Raw genomic sequence first — 19,955 nt, forward strand, 5'->3', positions numbered from 1 at the left:
GTATCCGTGGGCGACAGCTGAGCTGTCGCCCACGTGTGCATTTTTTTTTTAAAAAAATTGAAACCGGAATTAGCGACGGTTTTGTTAGAAACCGTCGTCAAATGACAATATTAAAAAATTGTAACCGGACATAGCGACGGTTTTTCACAAACCGTCGCTAAATGTCTAATTTTTTAAAAAAAATAACCGGATATAGCGACGGTGTTTTACAAACCGTCGCTAAATGTCTAATTTTTTAAAAAATAACCGGACATAGCGACGGTTTATTAAAAACCGTCGCTAAATGTCTATTGTTTAAAAAAAATAACCGGACAGAGCGATGATTTAGTACAAACAGTCGCTAAATGTCTACTGTGTAAAAAAAATAACCGGACATAGCGACGGTTTTTTACAAACCGTCGCTAAATGGCTAATTTGATTTGAAATCTCTACAATTTAGTGACCATGATTAAATATGTTGTTGGAAGTTGTTACCTTTGTTTAACTGAAATCTCTACAATTTCTGAATCTGTCTCGTAATCAAAAAAGAAAGTTGAACTCTTGTCTTTCTCAGACAGAAAGAAATCAATCAATGTTTCGGCATCAATACCCTTGTGCTCATCCCTAAGCGTTTTCTCGTAGTTTCTTATATCTCTTTCCGTGCAACCTACATGTTCAGGCCCTCCAGACTCTATTTCAAACAATCGCATTTGTTGACAAGTAGGTACATTCGCTTCAGCAAACTGTTGAGTTAGTGCTTTCTTTGCTGCAGAAACAGTACGATGTGAGCGTAACAAATGCACCTTTGAAGGAGTTGATAGTGGATGATTATGACTTTCTACGAAGGTACTAACAACCCAACCTACACCAATTTGTTCCTTCACAACTGAAATCTTTGACTTACATCCAGTTCTAATCTCACCACGAGCTCTTTCTTTACTGGTTCATCACTTTTTGATTGTTTACTCCATCTTATTGCATCTGTATGTCCTTCTTTAAAGCATACAAATTTTTTCCAGATAACTTCATTTGTTTTCTTACTTTTTTTGCTATTGCTCATTCTCGCACTAAAACCAGATTTTCGTGCGTATTGGTTGTAGAACGAAAACGCCTCCTCTAAAGATTCGAATTTCATACCTATTTCTGGCTTTTGATTGTCTCCAACTTGGGGAATGTACGACAGTTCATCGCCGCCGTTTTCTTCCATTCTACAATATGAAATGAACAAAATTAATTTTGCTTAGATATTGAAATTCTACCGAAAAAGTGAGAAAGTTAGGAGCATTCACGCACAAATTCTACCGAAAGTGAGAAATTTTCGAACAACATCGAGTTACCTTTAGATTTGACGCGCACGAGATCTGGAAAAAAAATTAATTGTGTGTTGTGGGCGCTAGGTTTTGAGGCGCACGAGATTTGGGTGAAATAGTTTACTTTTCTGTGTGGGGCGCTAGGTTGGACGGGTTTTGTCTAAAAAATTAGACATTTAGCGACGGTTTGTAATAAACCGTCGCTATGTCCGTTAAAAAATTAGACATTTAGCGACGGTTTTAATTAAACCGTCGCTATGTCCGGTTATTTTTTTAGAAAGTAGACATTTAGCGACGGTTTGTAAAAACCCGTCGCTATGTCCGGTTAAAAATTAGACATTTAGCGACGGTTTGTGAAAAACCGTCGCTATGTCCGGTTACAATTTTTTAATATTGTCATTTGGCGACGGTTTCTAACAAAACCGTCGCTAATTCCGGTTTCAATTTTTTTTTAAAAAAAATGCAAACGTGGGCGACAGCTGGGTACCCTGCACCCAAGGGTACAGGGTATCATCCTCATATATAACAAAACCGTCGTTAATTCCGGTTTCAATTTTTTTTTAAAAAAATGCACACGTGGGCGACAGCTCAGCTGTCGCCCACGGGTACCCTGCATCCAAGGGTGCAGGGTATCATCCCTCATATATATATATATATATGTGTGTGTGTGTGTGTGTGTGTGTGTGTGTGTGTGTGTGTGTGTGTGTGTGTGTGTGTGTGTGTGTGTTTGATATTTTCTCTAAAAAATAGTTCGGATCGACCGCTTCAAAGAAATCTTAATCTAACTTTTAAAATCTAAAATAAAATAATGTTTAAATGAAGTTATGAAATAGGGCAGGCAGAGGCGCCACCACACCTACTAGCCAGCTAGAGGCAGTGCTAGCCGCCTTATGTTGTAACAAAAATTAAAAGGTTCGGCCATTGCGTAACGACCTATGTGACATTTGATCGAAAACATATGCTATTTTTAACCTTTTAAGTTCTCTTTAATTGAATTAAACAAATGGAAGACATAAATAGCTAGATGTAATAGGATTTCTGATTAACAATTCAAGCATATATATAATCCACGACGTACATGGGTGAACGAAAAATCGGTTAAAATGTTAATCGAACGAATAAAATAAATTCAAAGATTCGTTTTTAATGTTAAAAAATATTGTTTATTGGTTACTAGCGAATGACACACATACAATGCGTGTGTAAAATAATGACTATTACATATATGAATCATGATCATAATCATTAACAGATCAAGTTGATTCATAAAATTTGTTATAGTTTTTAATTATTATTTGAATAAGAATAATGTAATTATATTAAATATGTTATTTGTAGAAATAATATGTGAATTTTTAACTTGAATTAGATATTTTAATTATGAGTAAATTATATGAAAAATTTTACTTACTTAAATGATACTGATTTGATGGGCGTGATTAATTAACTTTAAAATTTACTAGCCTAATTTGTGGTTTAATTAATTTTCACTTGCATGATTGTCGCTAAATTTTGCGTAAATGAGATACTACCTAGTTAAATAAGGTGAATGGTCATTTTGGGTCTATAACTTAGATCAGATCTAGTAAATAGTCAAAACTTAGCAATAGTCCAATAATTTTTTTTTCTTTTCTGACTATTTTGATTTTATCAGCGTTACATCTATGTCACATCTAAAAAAAATACTAAAATTGAAAATAATAATAATAATAATAAAAAATTAAAAAAATAAAATAGAAATTCGACAAAACAAATAGTCATAAAAAATAGGCAAATATCATACATTTATTCATCATCTGGTATCAGATTTATGTTTTGTAATGTGCCAATGTTGAGGACTTTTTGGACAGACAACATCGATGTGGTTGTTTTTCTAGAGTTTTGGGTTTGGTATGGGAACGGGAGTTTTGGCATTTTTGGAGAAGAATTAGAGAAGATAAATATTTGAGAAAATATTTTGTTGTTTGTAGATTTTATTTGTTTATAATTAATGATTAATTTTTAATGTCTAGATGTAAAAAGTCACATATGTAATTCCACTTTCAAAATCCCAAATAAATGTGAGTTAGTGTACTAAGACAACAAAAATTAGAAAATGTGTTAGTTATGAGATCAAAACACAACTTTCCCATTTTTATCTTATATATTATATTTTATCAATGACGTGCATTAATACAAGCTTGTAAAAGATAATAGTAACATAATTTATTTAGCTAATGGCTTCAATTAAATATTTTAACGAAACATTCATTACCCAGTAAAAATATATATATGTTAAAAATTAAAAAATTACGATAAAAAATACAAATCTTAAACTTACAAAATATATTAAACCATACACTTTTATAAAATTTTCTCCACTGAATTGTGTTCTTCTTCACAAATTGAGAGACCTATTTATAGAATTTCTTGGGAAATAATCCAAAAATAAATACATCATTACATACATCATCACACACTAATTTTCAATATTTAGATTGTTTTATTTTCAACATTCAATAATTTCAACTCTTTATTTTCAACGGTATAACATTAATATAAATTATTATTATTGTTTGAAGTGATACAGATCTTTAAAAAAAAAACATGGCAAATAATCACTTGTGCAATTCCATAATCCAAATGCTATGAGAAGAGCAAATTTTGAAGAGTTTAGTGAAGCCAGCTTCACGGGCCAAGGCTTCATATTGCAGCAGAGTCCTCTCTTTTCCACTTGGGGTGTATGCTAACATTACCACATCTGTCAGGGCTCCCAACGCATCCCCATTGCTGCTGCTGCTACTTGGGGTCTCAGATAATATATATTCTGCAATAATCACTTTTCCATTTACTGGTAAAGCTTCGTAGCAATTCTTCAAGATTTTTATGCATTCTGTATCATTCCAATCATGAAGAATCCACTATATATATATATATATATATATATATATACATGTATGTCCGGGTTAGCTAGTGATATATATTAAAGAAGCAGGTATGTATAGTTAAAAATGTGAGCAAACACCTTCATGAAAATGGCATCCCCTTTGGGCACACTGGCAAACATGTCTCCACCGATGTGTTCTATGCCTAATACGTACATAAATGCGCGAATTAAAATCTTGAGCAACTGAACGTACGATACGTCAACATTTTCTCAAATTTTAGAACAAAGAGTACCGGGGTAAGATGGAGCGACTTGAACAACATGTGGCAAATCAAAGTTGATGGCCTTAATTGATGGGTACTTAGAGACGATCATGTCGAGTGTGACTCCGATTCCACCGCCAACATCCACCAGGGACTTGATAACTTGAAATCCCTTGTATATTTCCACGATTTTCTTTACAATCATAACAGAATGATTAGACATGCAGAGATTGAGCACGTTGTTAAATCTTGAATCTGTGGCCGCGTACTCAAATAATGTCATTCCATGTGCTTTGTTGAATGGAATTGTTGCCTCCAATATAGCATCTTTCAAGTGGTACCTGTCCTTAATTCCATGCATTCAAAATATTAATAAATAAATATAATTGTCCACAAATCTATTAACTTGAGTTCCATACTGATATAAAAAAAAGTTATCTAATGTATATAATTAATTACCAGCTCTCCATCATGACCTTGTCTTGAATAAACAGTGATGTTGGTGCTAGACAGGCACCATCCTCGTTTTTTATCAACAAATTGCTCACCGGAGCTAAAGCGTATCGCAGCTCGAAACCGCCACAGGGCAGCAGTTTTCTACTGCATTTGAGAACAGCATGGACAGCCAGAAGCCGGAGGATTCGGTCCAGCATGCTGGATGCAAAGTCGGAGTCTTTGGTTGGAAGCTGGGATGCAATTTCAGAAGCAGAAAGTGAAGCATTCGGGCCCACTCCTCTAATGATTTCGAGAAGATCAAGTTCTATTGCTGCTTTAAGTACCATAGGAAGCACCGAACCACATGCTAATTGCAAGGCAAGACAGACATTCTCCTCTTCTGAATATTGATCATCATCCATCGAAACTTTCACTGATGATAATTACTATATATAAATTGTAAGAACGTATCTGATCAATGCAATATATATAGTAAGAAAACTAGATTGGCCTTAACACAAGCTAACTTTTAATTCAATGTATTTAGAATCCACACGCCGGCTGCATCTAAAGCATCTATTTTGGAACTAGCTATATTATTAAAATTACATATTTATGCGGGTTGAGTATAATTACTCCAAAGCCATTTAAAACAACTAAGTCAAGCGCAAGAAGGGAAGTGTTTCTGAGTTAGTGGAGTATGCGAGTGTTTGATCAATATTTTCTCGAACAAACTTGTCGCACATGTTTGCCCAATTCAGTTTACTTGACTATATATTATGATTTGCGAGATATTGTATTCATGGTTCGCCGGAACGGTTGCGGTGTTTGGAACGGAAACTACCGTTCCAGTTCCAATGTTATGTCACGGAACAGTTGTATAAAAAAATTTAATAAATTCAAAAATTAGTAAAAAATTTAAATATAAATTACTTTATACTAAAACATAAAATATATGAAGTTATTACAAATTAATATATCAATACAAAACTATTTTACAATAATAGTACAATAAGAAATACACACTAAAAATTATAACTTATCAAAGCTAATATCATGAGAAGTGACGAGGAGGAGCGAAATCATTGTTATATTCTCCATGAGTATCCCGTTGATTAAATCGATTTCGAACATTTGGATATTAACGTAATTTTTCATAGGGATATTGATTAGATTGAGATGATGAAAGATCATTAGATTGAGATGATTGATGTTGTAAAAGTGTTTCGTCACAACGATTATAGTATCCGAATCCACGACACCCACTACAACTATCAATTGTACTTGAAGATCTATACTTGGAACTATGATGTTCAACACCATGCCATATAGATGATGAAGATTCATTGTATCTAATCAAATGATCTATCAAAAGAATCATGTCTAAAATTATAATTACCCTGATATCCATATCTTCCTGAAGAACTTGAAGTGTTCCACGCAAGACGGAGTAACTGATATTCAAGAAAGTCTTCAAAATCAAATCAGAAAAAAAAAAAACCTAATCTTATTCTAAGCTCATTCTGATCCCAAAACCTAATTCCTTGATGCAACAACCTGAATTCTATCCAAAACATAAATATTCTTGAATAATAATGGGAAGTTTCATCAAATATAGTTGATGATTAAAAAAAACCTGGATTAAAAACAATAAAACAACCTTCTGATCGGTAGATTCAGACGAGCTTTGCGGAAAATGGTACATCCAATTAACACTTTCACGTTCTGTTCCGACCGCTATTGTTCCATTCCACCGTTAAAGCGTCGTTATAAAGTCGAATAACAACGTTACAAAGCAATCACCGATTTGTCCTGGAACTTTGGAACATCAGTGACCGTTCCCGAATCATGATTGTGTTAGCCCTATGGTTTACCCCATGTCGAAAGATAGCGGATATGGGTTCCATCACCACAAAAAAAAAAAAACTCAGTGCATACCGAAAGACAGCTGTTACGAGTTCCATTGTCATTAAAAAAAAAAAAACTAAGTCAAACTCGAACTCGAACTCGATCCTAGCCAAACCAGTTGCTCTTAATTCTAAGATTTTTTTTCCCCAACTGTAGGGCGGGGATTCAATATCCTTTGGAAATTATATCCAATCGGATTTATACTCGATCATAGAACTGGTTTAATGTACACTTTTCATGCTAACTTTGCTACCAATGGCTAAGTGTGAACAATTTATTTTTTCCCAACAAGTGGATCCATGCGTTTACTATCTCTATATCAGGGAAACACTTTTTGAAATAATTTTAGTAAAAAAAATTTATTCAATTTTAAACGTGTATATGTGATGCAAATTTTTCCAAATTTATTCGCCTATCTAACAAATCTCCTGACATCGGGACGAAACATAGAGTGAGCTAAACTCGATTCTTTATAATTAGTTGGGTACTTATAAATTGGTTAGACCTAAATAAAAATATATACGGCCCACTACCCAACGGCTATCTAACAAACTCTCTGGTTTAGGTTTATTACACAGTTTATCATCATTATTTAATGTTGTCTCCGTTTTTGAATTTATGACAGATATTGACGTATATCTCAGCTTTGAATCTTCGATATCAAAGTGTCGTCAATTGTGCATCAATCGCCAGACAATTTTGACAAAAAAATATGGTTAGCTGAATAAAAACATGGGTTTGATTACGTTTTTTTAAGACTTTTTTTACACGATAAGAAGCTCTATAAATAAAGTTACTCTTCATTCTGAAATTATCTCTTATTCGAGTTTTCTCTCATCTTATAAGCATTTGAGTGCTTGGTTCTATAATACTTGTATTCTCTTTGGAAACACAATGAGTGAGTTGTACCACAAAATATTATAGTGGAATTCTTTTCATCTTGCCCGTAGTTTTTTACCATAATAATTTTTAGGGGTTTTCCATGTAAATATCGATATCTAATTTATTCTTTATTTTCGAGTTTTATTATCTCAAATTTCGTATGTGGGACCAACAAAAACTAGCATTTATTAGTAACTTATTTAGTTTTTTTTTTTTTTTTGTATATATTTGATTACATATTTGAGTAAATTGTAGTTTGGGATTTTTAAAAAATTAAATTGTAATAGGCTAAAATTACGACGAAGTGGATGTCGGATCATATTAAGTTTTAGTGATATGGTAGAAAAACATAACAAATGATTAACTGTAAACCCAGCATTTCAATCAAATCAACATACCATCAAAACAATCGATGTTTTATTACGGGAAATTTGGGTTCAGTCCCCAGCCGTCATTTTTTTTGTGTTCAGTTCCTAGGTACTTTTTTAGTACCACATTTCCACATGAAGTGTACCATATTTCCACATGAAGTGTACCACATTTTGTATGACATAGTACCACAATTTTGTGGGTAGGGAGTGAAGCCAAAGAAATGTTTTGATTGACAATTTTTCACCAACTTCTCCTATATATAATGAGTTATTTTGTTTTTTTAATCTTGTCAACTATTTATTTTAAAAAATGACCTCGTATAAAATAGTTGACTAATATTATTTTACAAATTGAGTTTTTTTATAATTAATTTAAAAATAAAAAAAATATATTTTAAAAATAATTCGAAATAAAATAATTTTGCAAAAATACTTTAATCTTTGCTTACGAATTACGGATTAGAGTGAGATTGAGCATTATTCATGTTTTGTAAGCACGGATGCTCATTATTATTATTATTATTATTATTATTATTATTATTATTATTATTATTAATTTAATTCGAATAAAAAATATAAAATATAAATATTTATAATATATGATAATTATTAAATATTTTGTATTATTTGGTTGAGTGATTGAAAAATTAGAGATATGAGAGGATTGTAATAATAATATAACGGAGCATCCGTAAAGAAAATCCTGGTTTCAAGTAATATTTTTCATAGCTTCTTTAAATATGATATTATTGTCTAAAGCATTTATTTTGAGTTAATGTATTATATCATTAAAAAAATTGTATAACATTTGAAAAAATATGGTTAGTATTTTCAGAACTAGATTGGATCCGCTGGCTGGTTCAAATCGGTTCATTGGTCATGGATTCGGCCCGAACAACTTCCAAATGCCCATCAAGAACCGATTTGATCGGTTCACATATTTTAAATTTTTTTTGTCATATAATTGATTATTTGAATTTTGTTTAAAATATTATTTGAATAATATTATATTTTATTTGATTTTGTAAATCTTGATAAATACATATATATATATATATAATATTTAATGTACCTAAAATTTATTATTTAATACTAGTACAACGACGCACGCGTTGCGTGCTTGTACGATTTGTTTTTATAATTTATTTGATTTATATTTAAATGAAGACCAAAATATATTTATAAGAAATAATGAGTGGCTACATTATAATTTTGATATATGAACTAAAAATAAATTAAAAAAGACTCAAGCAAAAATTGAACCTACAACCTCATGATTAAGAAACATAGCTTTATCCACTAAACTACATGTGACTTACTTTTATTTTTTAACACTTTATTAATATATATAATTAGTAATGTAGAGAGTGGGGATGAAGGGTATTTTAGGTATTTTAAAAAACAGACCAAGAAAGTTACTCTAACCTACTCAGCCTTAATAAATAGGAAGAGATATTATATAATATAACAGTTTTCCGCTTAGTTGGTTCCATCCAATTGAAATGGTCCGATGGACTGTTTGAAGATAGACCGACCGATTATGAAAACGAATATGGTTAAAGCCTGGCTGTTGGAACCAAGCCCAAACTACCGATCAACCCTAGAGTTGCGTAAAGATCCAATCTTTATGCCTTCTTCCACGTAGCTAATTCCACTCAACTTTCCTCTCCTGTCGCCGTATTCCAGTTCCTGAACAACGAGTCATGCCGGGTCCCGTTGTTGAAGAAGTTGAATCCCAGAAAAAGATGCAGGTAATCTTTCAATGTTTCTTCTTTTCAGTGGATTTTATTTTGAGTTTTTGGAGTTGAGATGGTTTTTCTTGATTTTTTTTACAGGATGAGCCGCTCGTGGAGGATGTGAAGGAAGATGATGACAACGGAGATGAAGCTGACGATTCTGACGATGAAGGTGATGATAAGGAAGATGGTACCCCGGGTTCGTGTTTCTTTCCAGCAAAAAAAACTATTGTTCTTGCTGTGTGAGGATTGTATGTTAAGCTTTTGTCAAGAATCTAGATTTGTTTGTTTACTCAAAATTCTCTGTTCTTTTGCTATATTAAATTGTTATGGGGGCTATATGGATTTTATATACCTTAATTTGCTATACCTTCATGAAAGATCCTTGTATTAATATTTTGAAGGAATGGCCTGTTTGAGTTTCATTTTGGATGATAGAATAGAGTTTGTTTGCTTTTTTGGCTTCTGTACTGCATCTATTTGTAGGTAATAGTCTATCTTGGACAAGGAGGTTGTTAGTTATTGATTTGCATCACAGATCGATTACTTTTTCATTATTGGTCTCTATTCTCTAGTCTCTAACTAGCATATATTGTTAGGAATAAATTTCAAAATCATCCTTGTGTTTGGAAACCATTCGAAACACTACTTTTTACCCCTGCATTTCTTTTACTTTTAGCTTGTTAAAAAAATTTAAGCTTCTGGTGTACTTGAATTGAAGAGTTTCTTTGGTGGGAAAATTGAACAGGTTCTAAGCAGAGCAGAAGCGAGAAGAAGAGTCGTAAGGCCATGCTGAAACTTGGTATGAAACCTGTTACTGGAGTTAGCAGGGTCACAGTCAAGAGAACCAAAAACGTAACCCCCAATCACATTCTTTATTAGTCGTTCCCTTTTGTGATTTGCATTTTATGATGCTAGTATAATCGAGCCAGCCATGATGCATCAGGTGTTATTTTTCATCTCAAAACCGGATGTATTCAATAGCCCGAATTCTGAGACCTATGTCATTTTTGGGGAGGCTAAAATCGAGGATTTGAGCTCTCAGTTACAGTCACAGGCTGCCCAACAATTCAGGATGCCAGATATGGGCTCTGTGATAGCCAAGCCTGGAATAGGTGCAGCAACAGCCGGCCATGTGCATGCGGATGAAGAAGAGGAGGAGGTTGACGAGACCGGAGTGGAGGCTCGGGATATTGATTTGGTGATGACACAAGCAGGTGTTTCCAAGGCCAAGGCTGTGAAGGCCTTAAAGACTCACGATGGAGACATCGTGAGCGCCATCATGGAGTTGACCACCTGAATTCCGTCATGATTGTCATATTTTCATACATGGTTGTATGCATTTTGTGGTGGTGATTTGGAATCAATGGTACACTGTTATTCGCTGTATTAATTGGTTCAGTGGGCAATGTTTAGCAGAGGAAATGCTCCTTTATTTCCTGTTTTGTTTGGATTTAGTTGCATCAAGAAAGGGGCTCTATGCATGAAGACGGACTAATTCAACAAATCGACCGTTTGAAACTACAAGTCGACTAAATGTTTTTCATTCAGCCCAATCAATAGAAACCAATACATGTTATTTCGAGGAGTGGGAATCCATCTCAGTTCCCTTCAATCAGTATCTTCGTAAATCAGTCCATTCAAAGAATCGGGTGGTGGATGGCGCTTTCAAGTAAAATATTTGTGTGATTCGATATGTGTATACATAGGGATGTAAACAAACCAAACCGTTCGCGAGCTATTCGGAACTCGGCTCGATAAAAAGCTTGTTTGAGTTCGTTTGTTAATCATATCAAACCAAGCTCAAGCTCGATTTTGAGCTCGACAACTTAATCAAACCAAGCTCAAGCTTATGCGTATTCGGCTCGTGAGCTCGCAAACATGTTCGTTTAATAGGCTCACTAGCTTGAACTCGGCTCGTTTAGGTGGCTCGTAAGCTCGAGCTTGACTCATTTGTTGAGTTGACAAATAAAAATATTAATACTAATAAAAGTTAAACTTTTATGTCTAATATAAAATTAGTTCATAGATATATTTAATTTTAACAAGCTCGAATCAAGCTCAAATTCGAGCTCAATTGTATGTTTTACGAACTCGAAAACGAGCCGAGCTCAAGTCAGGCTTGTTAAATATGATAAACGAGCTATTAATAAACCAAGCTCGATCCCGGCTTGATTAACATATTAAACGAGCTTTTAACGAGTCGGAATCGAGCTTTTCACAAGCTTAGTAATTTCAAGACAAATCGAATTCTAGCCTGATGATAAAAGCTCGAATAAAGCTCGAGTTTGAGCTCGAGTTCTATCAATCTGAAACGAGCCAAACTCAAGCCAGATTATAAAAGCTCGAATCAAGCTCGAGCTCGAGCTTGAGCTTCAATTAATCTTAAACGAGCCAAGCTCAAGCCTGATACTGTTCGACTTGGTTTGGATCGTTTACATCCCGATGTATACATCACTTGAGTAACTAATATGGTTTATATATTTAATTGTACTTTCACTATTTCAACATGGGGTGGTGGCGCAGTTGGCTAGCGCGTAGGTCTCATAGCTTTCTGAGTAATCCTGAGGTCGAGAGTTCGAGCCTCTCTCACCCCATCATCCTTTTTTTTCCCCACGTAAAAACCAAGAAAATAGAAATGTCACGTTGGAAGTTTGGAGCAAACGAAATCATATTGTATCCATGACAGTCGTCCTAACAAAAATTATACTTAGCCACATACAATATTCTGTAATGAAATAATGCTCGTGCAAATCCCGTCAGGACTAAGCCTGTTAATCCTAGAGTCACATTACAAAGAAACGGTTCTCCTCTTTGATTCATAATTTAAGATACCACAATGCTCCAACAAGTACGAGGATGAGAGCCGTGGAGACGACTATCTTGGGCACATACAAATATGGTGCATTCCCAGAAAGTTGTAAGCCGCAGACAGAAGGAAAATCTTCATGGCTTTCATCAAAATTCTTGGATTTGGCTGTTACACTTCTGCTCGAATCACTGGACTGCTTTGCCTTGATTTGTTTCATCTGATGTTGATTCCTCCGGCTTATTCAAGGCGTAAGGATTCATAGAATTTTTGTCCTGTAAAAACCAATCTTGTGAAAAACATGTTTTTTATGATGGGCTTTCGTGTTAATATTTGGTTATTTATATGGCAAAAGTCATCTCACCTCAGTCACTGTCGACTCTTCCTCATCTTTTACTTTAATGTCATTTGAATCTCCACCAAGGGGACACCTGAGCCGGTCCAATTTCCAATTTCATCTGCAAGTGCATTCTCCTAGGAGCCATTCCATGTTCAGCAGAATCATGGGCATTTACTCGATTCGATGTTGGGCGAGTCCTTAACCTGATTCCAGGTCCGAAAGAGCTGTTTCTGTACACTGCAGGGCTACTATACCCACCAGATTTTTCCACATTCGGCATGCAGCTGTGCTCCTCTGGATCATTTAAAATCGAGTCTAAGAAGATGTCAATATCACTAGCATTTGTTCCATTTTGGAAAGGGATAGCATTTGGGTCGTCGTTGATTTCCCCAGAGAAGCTGTCGGTACACAAGTATGGGCTTCCAAGCTCCATTGGCATCCTGTGAATGCATTGGCGAGAAGATTTTCCATTCCTCTGGCTCCTGAATAGGAGGACACAAGCCCAATAATTTTTCCAAGTCTGGGTAGGGCTGGAGAAAAGTATCGGCAATAAAAAGTTAAAAGAGTAGCAGTGACTCAAATATTGATCACTATGGTTAGAAGGTTGGTTTCAAGTATGGTTCTTTAGCTTACTGGGAAAGACGGCGAATCTGAATTTTTAATTGGAAATTTATCATCAGCTGGAGGTTGCATTTCAATGCTGCCTCCACACGCATGTATAACAGCTTCTGATCGTTCATCATCAGCAAAAAACTTGGTGACTGTGGGAGAAGAGGCAATATCCTCAACTTCTTCAAGGTTTGAGCTTTCGGCAGCATCGTCTTTTTTGAGATCATCCTTTTTAAACAGACGGCAGAGTACAAAGGCACCCTGTTAAAGAAATTCATTCAACAAACCATCAAGACGAAAGAAACATGAAGATATGCAATGGTTAAACAAAATATTAATTAACCCCATGACATCTATTCACCCAGAACTTCAAAGTAGCGAACATTTACATAAAGTGATTCGAGGGATAGGTTAAATGAATGAAAGATTCATGATTTCATTCCCCAGAGATGAAGTGATTTTTAAACCAAAAGGTTGCTACTTAATCACAACAGCATCACTCCCCCACCATCTTGACTAATGTGACACTCCTAAAAAACAGGAAACATTTCAATGTATCCGAACATCTCAACACAAAATATATAGCAAATAACGACGTCCCGACCTGACCAGGATGAGTTCCATCAAGCGATTTATCGGTAGCACGATACTCATGAATCACCCAATTAGTCCTCTTGCCATCGGGTGCACGTCCGCTATAAAAAACCAGTGTCTTTTTCATCCCAATCTTTGCTCCCTTCTTAGAAACTATATTCCTGTCTTTGCCAGTAGCTTTCCAATAACCTTTCTCGGTTGCACGGTTGGATCTTTGGCTATTCTGATACTTACGATCCTTGGGGCAGAAAAAGAACCACTCGTTGTCAATTGACGGTATAACCGATAAATCTGCAAAAAATCGACAACAGCACATATATCCCTTAACGCCCAGAATCCGAATTTATCTGACAGTTAAACATTACTTCGAAACAAAAACTCATATTGTGTAACAATTCGACCAAGCGGACCAGACAATCATAATCAGAACAAGACAAACGCACGGTAAATGGGAATCTTACACCCAAAAAAGCAACAAAAGATTATATCTCAAGAAACTTAAGTAAAGTACGTCAACTTCTCAAGTTAAACAATCAAAAGCAATGAACAAGTCTACAAAAAGAATCTCCGACGCAAGGTCATTCTTGTTTTTGCAAAAAAAGAAAGAAAGAAAAATCACCAGGTAAATCCCATGGCTCCCATTTGCAGACATCAAGCTCACGAATAGCAGTGACATCTTTGTCACGTCCATTAATTTTATTCCTCAAATAGTGATCGATCAATTCCAAATCCGTCGGCCGGAATCTGAAGCCAACCGGTAAAGCTTTCAACGGAAGCACAGCCATTAAATCAAATCAAAGAAAGCAAAAGGATAAAGCAGAGCTCTTTAATAAAGAAAAGTTTAATAAATAAACAAAAGAACAAAAGAGTTGGGACTTGGGATTCAGGGAAACTTGATGACATCCATTATCAGTCACCCGGTGTATATACCGTGTGAGAGAGAATATTTTTACCATTATATTAAGAAAAAAGGACATTTAATTCTTTTATCTATTTAAATTTATCAATCAGGTGAACGCGTGGTTGAATGCAAGAAAGTCAATCCCTTACAGCTTAAGGCAAAGGGAAGTCATTTTTGTTTCCATTTTATCTTCTTTTTCTTTGTTATGTAATTTAATAATTTTTCAAAACTTTTATCCTAGGATTTAATTTTGTGGGTTTTTCTTGTTTCTTGTCTCCACAAAAAGGAAACAATGATTATTATATTATATATATATATATATATATATAGGTATTCTGATGCTGGAATATTTGTGATGAGCTCATAACTATTCTTTATTCTATTCAACTTGTTTTACATCACACGCTATAAAAATCAGTTTCTTTCGTTGTAATTCCTGTACAAGCAGTTTTCTTCATATACATAATATGAATCAAAGGGCAGAGGACGTTCACGTTCACGTTCACTGCAGCAACAAGATATATATAGAGACAGAACAAGGGGCACGCAGGAGCAAGATTTCTATTTTCTCATCTTCAGCCTCAGATGGTACAAAGCCCAAATCACTGGGTCTTCTGGTTTCATATTATGGAGACTTGAAACTCGTGTTGAGTTGTGGACACATATACCCAAACCCACACTTTTCTTGACACTCTCATTCACGACGTCAATCTAGAGCATGGCATTTTCACTGGTGAGAATACCACTGTGAGTCGTGCGTGATCTGAAAGCGAGTAATCTTCGGGCCACGTTCCTTTTTCTGCCTCAGTAGGGAAGAGAGCTGCGTTTTTCACTTTAAATCCAATAGTTTGCTCCGTCTCATTCACCATTTCATCGCAGGCCACTTCTTCTCCTTGTTCTGAACAAGAGGTGTTCCATATCCGTTGCTGTAGTATACATGATCACAAGAATTATATTCCTCTTATATTTTTGTAAGAGACACCATAGATTTTCATTATCATTAGTAGAGTAGTTTCTTACCTTGAATTCTTTACGATCAAGAACACCATTTCCATCAATATCAGCTCGAGTCCACAGTTCCTTAATTTCGTCACTGCTCAGTCCATTGCCATGTCCAATTAAATTAAGCTGTTGGAGCATCGAAAGTAAATTATGATACATGGTTATTTTCCAAGATTCTCACTCCATAAATAAGAAATTTCAAATAAAAACCATCTATCCAGATTAAAATGGTACCTGTCGCAATGCTTCACAGAAGCCAGAATACGTGATGTAATCACCAGGGCTATCAGCCTTCAGAAAGGCAAATGCGTCATCCTCGTTAAGAGAGGCTCGGCTAAGTTGATACTGTGAAGAGAAAAACAAACCGAGAATACATTATCAAAGTAATCAAATTCGAGCTAGAGCAGATGTTACATGACAAAACTTGTAAAACCAATTGTTGAATTTCAGTTCCTACCTTGAACATTGCAAGCACTGCTTCGCTCCAACTTGTTTTGAATAGTTTCCTGTATCTATTTGGATTTAGAAGCCATATGAAATCTACACCACAAATGTTCCCGAGATGATTACGGTGGCTCACCCACTGCATAGAATAATATGGAATCAGAAACACAAATCTAATCGAGAAAAGATCATTAAAAAAACAATAGCATGAATACATTGGTACTAAATCACCTTGTGAGCATCTGCATCGGTGTACTGATGGGCAGTGTCATATGAGGACGTAAACCCCTGAGATCTAAGAAAGTTGTAAACATGACCCCTCTTGCTCCCATTCCAGTCACTGAAGAAAATAAATAAAACAAGAGCTAATTAGCATGGGAATGCTACATGTAACAGTAAATTACTTGAAAAAAGGCATACCCACAGAGTAAGATTGGCAAGGGATTGAGTTTATTTTCTCTTCGATACGATTCCACGTAATGCAAAATTTTGTAGACCTATCAAGCAAAACACGAAATGGAAATTGCATGAGCAACTGATACAAAATAAAGCATTTCCAACAATGACATGAATAAAAAACTGATCAGTTTAACTAACTTGACGTAGTCTCTCTAAGCATAAACTCGAATTATGCGGAAACAATAAGTGGGTATTCACTATTAGAATTTCTTGGCGTATATCACTGTTCCGACATTGTGAGAAGGGGGCGATCAGTTCAACGTGCAGCAGCTGTGCCACACGGTCTCCGAAATCATTGAAAAGCAACTCTCTGTGGCTTATGATCTTGAAGTAGTCCTTATGCACAGCAGTCAGGAGACCTATCAAATTTCAAGAAAGAACAACTTATTACTGAACAGGCTGAGCTAATTTTTTTTCTTCTGAACTCATTTGAATTTCCAGTAGTGATGCTGCTGGCAAGATGATACTTCTACAAGAAAAGGTTTCCTACAATCCTTCTTTTCATTTTTTCATGTACTTGCGACTTCTATCCAACTCCTAAATCATCCGCAATTAACTCAACTGGCAATTAACATTCTAGTGTATTATCCGTGCACATAAATAAGAGATACAATTCCCAACCGAACAGGAACACACAAATACTTGAAACAGAAATCAGATCACATAACTTGTCAATCATGACACAAGCATCAAACTGAAACAAGAGGACCTTTTTCTGAGATCTAGAATCTTTTCCAATTCATAAGAGCAACTACAGAATGTTTTCTAACAGCAATTTATAACAATCAAAAAGCAAAAAATCCCAACGAAAACGAAATACCATCACCGCGGTTATTCGTCCGAGCAAGCTTTAAGTTTACATAACCAGCATCCTCGAGCCTCTCATCATAAATATTCACAAGCTCCTCATTCCCAACCCAGAATTCCTGTAACACCCCACAGACCATACGTCTTGAGTAACATCAAATATCACATTTTATTCGGATAAATTAAAACCATAGCGGAAAAATTCAAAACCTGGAGGCAGATAATTGAAGATCTTTCATACAGTAACCAATCCAAAATCCTCTGGTTCCTATTCAGCCAATCATCTTTAACATCGCTTTCTCTGCAACTGGGATCCTGCTTTCACCCGCCAATAGACAAATTACGAAAAAAGCCAGCAAAATTTCCTTCATACACAAACAATAACTAAAACACACATATATTTTACCTCCCTGTTGAGTCTTTTGTAAATAGGAGCAAGAATATTAAAAGTTGTGCAAGAAACACAAGGGAGATCCTTGATCGACGAGGTCAATGCATAATTGCCGATTCTTGAAGCCTTTCTTCTGTTTATTCTCCTTTTTCTCCTTCCCATTATACGCATATATGTACAACTCCAATGATGTAATTTAATCGATGAAGAAATCAATTAACATGGAGGGATCAAACAGAATTCAAGAAAACACAGAAAGATCGAAACTTTTTTTTTTGTAGGAATTCAAAAAACTTTTAGTGACTAATTATTGGCGGTTCTACGATGAATGTATGTGCTCGATTTTAGAATAAAAATATTTGGCCAGTTGCTTAAAGAATATATACTTTTGATCACATATATATTTTATCATAATTTCTTGTCGGCTAATAAAATAAATAAATGGTGGTCTACGTAAATACAATAAACTAGTGGAAATGCCAGCACTTGTTTGCAACAAAAGGGCACTCGAATCCTCAATTTATGTTACATTACTTTAAAACTTTTTAAGTAAAAGAGCATGTTATTTTGTGAGACGCTCTCACGAATCTTTATCTGTGAGACGGATCAATCCTACCGATATTCACAATAAAAAATAATACTCTTAGCATAAAAAATAATAATTTGTCATTGCTGACCCAAATAAGAGATCTGTATCACAAAATATGACCTGTGAGACCGTTTCACACAAGTTTTTGTTCTAAGTAAAAACACGAGACAACTTAGATTGTTTTTTTTTATGTTAGAATTCTCTCTTTCATATATGTTTAGTGAAAACAAAAAACTATGGATGTCGGAGTATTGAAGGGTTATAGTCAAATCAATTAAATAAATTCACTAAAAGTTAATTAAGATCGACCGCTAAAGTCAGATCATATGGACATCGAGCCCATCATGGGACATTCTATTAAATGATAAGCTCTCATTTTGTTCTCAAATTCTACGTAGAAGTGATTTGAGTTTAAGAGGATTCTTGTCACGCCTCGGGACGGGGGTTGGTTGACATCGGCGTTGCTCTCAAATATTACATTCGAAAACAACAAGCCTCAGAAGTACAGAATCTCATAAACCGGTCTTTTATTCATAATACGAAATAAATTAATTGTCTGTTACAACTCGAATGCTGATGTTTTACAGCGGAAATGTAAAACCAAATATTACAGTATCTTAACAGATGCAGCGGAATAAAAATAAACATAAACTGAGAACAACAGTCTTCTTCACCAGCCCCAGAACTGGATCTGCTCTTCTTCTTCTAACATCTCTTCAGTACTCTTATCTGAGATGGGTTTGGTGGGTGAGTGATATGATTGTCACTCAGTAAGCAGGGGCGGGATTAACTCCCAGTTTTCGAAATCGTTTTCAACAGAAACAGTAATACAATAGTATACAGAAACTCGTATTTCATGACAGAAATCAGAATTCAGACTTTGCAGGTTTCAGAACAGAAATCAGAATTAGTAAGCACTGAACACGTTAGTGAATTTCATGGCTAAACTGATATCAGTCCCCTATATGTTCTCTCCTCTAAGGGGTGAGGCCAGAATCAGAATCAGAATTCAGAAATGTTCAGAATATATATTCCTACCATTAGTTCACTAGGGAGTTTCAGTGCTTCAAAACATATGTCAGAATTAACATACAGAAACAGACTTTAAAACAGAATTATCAAACGGATTTCAAGTTATTTATATATAAGCCCACTTACAGTAATTTGCTTAAAGTTTCGGTTGAAGTCTACTGGAATTTGGCTGTTCTCGCTACTGGATTTTGCTGCTTGACAAAGGCACTCTTTCTTAACTCGAAATTC

The 19,955-nt window shown here is 35.0% G+C and overlaps 4 protein-coding genes, 1 non-coding gene and 1 pseudogene across 6 annotated transcripts; 2 read left to right on the top strand and 4 right to left on the bottom strand.

Annotated features, from left to right (window-relative positions):
- Positions 1–470: 470 nt before the first annotated feature.
- On the bottom strand, positions 471–1,186 carry LOC140803524 (protein FAR1-RELATED SEQUENCE 5-like). Its single transcript, XM_073159434.1, has 2 exons — positions 884–1,186; positions 471–782 (listed from the first exon to the last, which is right to left on the bottom strand). The coding sequence occupies exons 1-2, from the start codon at positions 1,184–1,186 to the stop codon at positions 471–473; spliced, it is 615 nt and encodes a 204-aa protein (XP_073015535.1).
- A 2,669-nt stretch (positions 1,187–3,855) lies between these two features.
- On the bottom strand, positions 3,856–5,387 carry LOC140826627 (caffeic acid 3-O-methyltransferase-like). Of its 2 annotated transcripts, XM_073189079.1 has the most exons (4): positions 4,878–5,385; positions 4,449–4,759; positions 4,294–4,358; positions 3,856–4,189 (listed from the first exon to the last, which is right to left on the bottom strand). In XM_073189079.1, exons 1-4 carry the CDS (start codon positions 5,273–5,275, stop codon positions 3,887–3,889), a joined length of 1,077 nt encoding a protein of 358 aa, XP_073045180.1. In that variant the 5' UTR covers positions 5,276–5,385; the 3' UTR covers positions 3,856–3,886. The 2 variants fall into 2 exon arrangements, with proteins under 2 accessions (XP_073045180.1, XP_073045189.1); XM_073189088.1 differs by lacking the exon at positions 4,294–4,358 and having other exon boundaries at positions 3,856–4,095; positions 4,878–5,387.
- Positions 5,388–9,512: 4,125 nt separating this feature from the next.
- Positions 9,513–11,190, top strand: LOC140826659 (nascent polypeptide-associated complex subunit alpha-like protein 2). Its single transcript, XM_073189138.1, has 4 exons — positions 9,513–9,765; positions 9,850–9,949; positions 10,499–10,605; positions 10,697–11,190. The coding sequence occupies exons 1-4, from the start codon at positions 9,718–9,720 to the stop codon at positions 11,048–11,050; spliced, it is 609 nt and encodes a 202-aa protein (XP_073045239.1). The 5' UTR covers positions 9,513–9,717; the 3' UTR covers positions 11,051–11,190.
- Positions 11,191–12,261: 1,071 nt separating this feature from the next.
- Positions 12,262–12,347, top strand: TRNAM-CAU (transfer RNA methionine (anticodon CAU)). Its single transcript is given in 2 exon segments — positions 12,262–12,299; positions 12,312–12,347. It is a non-coding gene; the product is annotated as a tRNA-Met (tRNA).
- A 34-nt stretch (positions 12,348–12,381) lies between these two features.
- LOC140826667 (NAC domain-containing protein 62-like) lies at positions 12,382–15,057 on the bottom strand (annotated as a pseudogene).
- A 352-nt stretch (positions 15,058–15,409) lies between these two features.
- Positions 15,410–18,517, bottom strand: LOC140826663 (uncharacterized calcium-binding protein At1g02270-like). The gene is made up of 10 exons (XM_073189154.1): positions 18,122–18,517; positions 17,926–18,030; positions 17,729–17,834; positions 17,047–17,267; positions 16,870–16,946; positions 16,681–16,789; positions 16,463–16,588; positions 16,240–16,350; positions 16,024–16,131; positions 15,410–15,929 (listed from the first exon to the last, which is right to left on the bottom strand). Exons 1-10 carry the CDS (start codon positions 18,275–18,277, stop codon positions 15,702–15,704), a joined length of 1,347 nt encoding a protein of 448 aa, XP_073045255.1. The 5' UTR covers positions 18,278–18,517; the 3' UTR covers positions 15,410–15,701.
- Positions 18,518–19,955: the final 1,438 nt, after the last annotated feature.

The sequence above is a fragment of the Primulina eburnea genome, chromosome 1, assembly GCF_022965805.1.
Source record: "Primulina eburnea isolate SZY01 chromosome 1, ASM2296580v1, whole genome shotgun sequence".
Taxonomy (NCBI): domain Eukaryota; kingdom Viridiplantae; phylum Streptophyta; class Magnoliopsida; order Lamiales; family Gesneriaceae; genus Primulina; species Primulina eburnea.

Excerpts from the sequence above, each read along its gene's own strand:
- LOC140826663 (XM_073189154.1), bottom strand. The coding sequence starts at position 18,277 with ATGCGTATAATGGGAAGGAGAAAAAGGAGAATAAACAGAAGAAAGGCT. Across the intron at positions 16,790-16,869 it reads TTGCCAATCTTACTCTGTGG|TGACTGGAATGGGAGCAAGA; the intron begins GTATGCCTTTTT and ends TATTTTCTTCAG. Across the intron at positions 16,589-16,680 it reads CCGATGCAGATGCTCACAAG|TGGGTGAGCCACCGTAATCA; the intron begins GTGATTTAGTAC and ends TATTCTATGCAG.
- LOC140826659 (XM_073189138.1), top strand. The coding sequence starts at position 9,718 with ATGCCGGGTCCCGTTGTTGAAGAAGTTGAATCCCAGAAAAAGATGCAG. Across the intron at positions 9,950-10,498 it reads TAAGGAAGATGGTACCCCGG|GTTCTAAGCAGAGCAGAAGC; the intron begins GTTCGTGTTTCT and ends AAAATTGAACAG. Across the intron at positions 10,606-10,696 it reads CAGTCAAGAGAACCAAAAAC|GTGTTATTTTTCATCTCAAA; the intron begins GTAACCCCCAAT and ends ATGATGCATCAG.
- LOC140803524 (XM_073159434.1), bottom strand. The coding sequence starts at position 1,186 with ATGGAAGAAAACGGCGGCGATGAACTGTCGTACATTCCCCAAGTTGGA. Across the intron at positions 783-883 it reads TGGTGAGATTAGAACTGGAT|GTGCATTTGTTACGCTCACA; the intron begins GTAAGTCAAAGA and ends ACTCCTTCAAAG.
- LOC140826627 (XM_073189079.1), bottom strand. The coding sequence starts at position 5,275 with ATGGATGATGATCAATATTCAGAAGAGGAGAATGTCTGTCTTGCCTTG. Across the intron at positions 4,760-4,877 it reads AAGGTCATGATGGAGAGCTG|GTACCACTTGAAAGATGCTA; the intron begins GTAATTAATTAT and ends AATTAAGGACAG. Across the intron at positions 4,359-4,448 it reads AGTCGCTCCATCTTACCCCG|GCATAGAACACATCGGTGGA; the intron begins GTACTCTTTGTT and ends TGTACGTATTAG.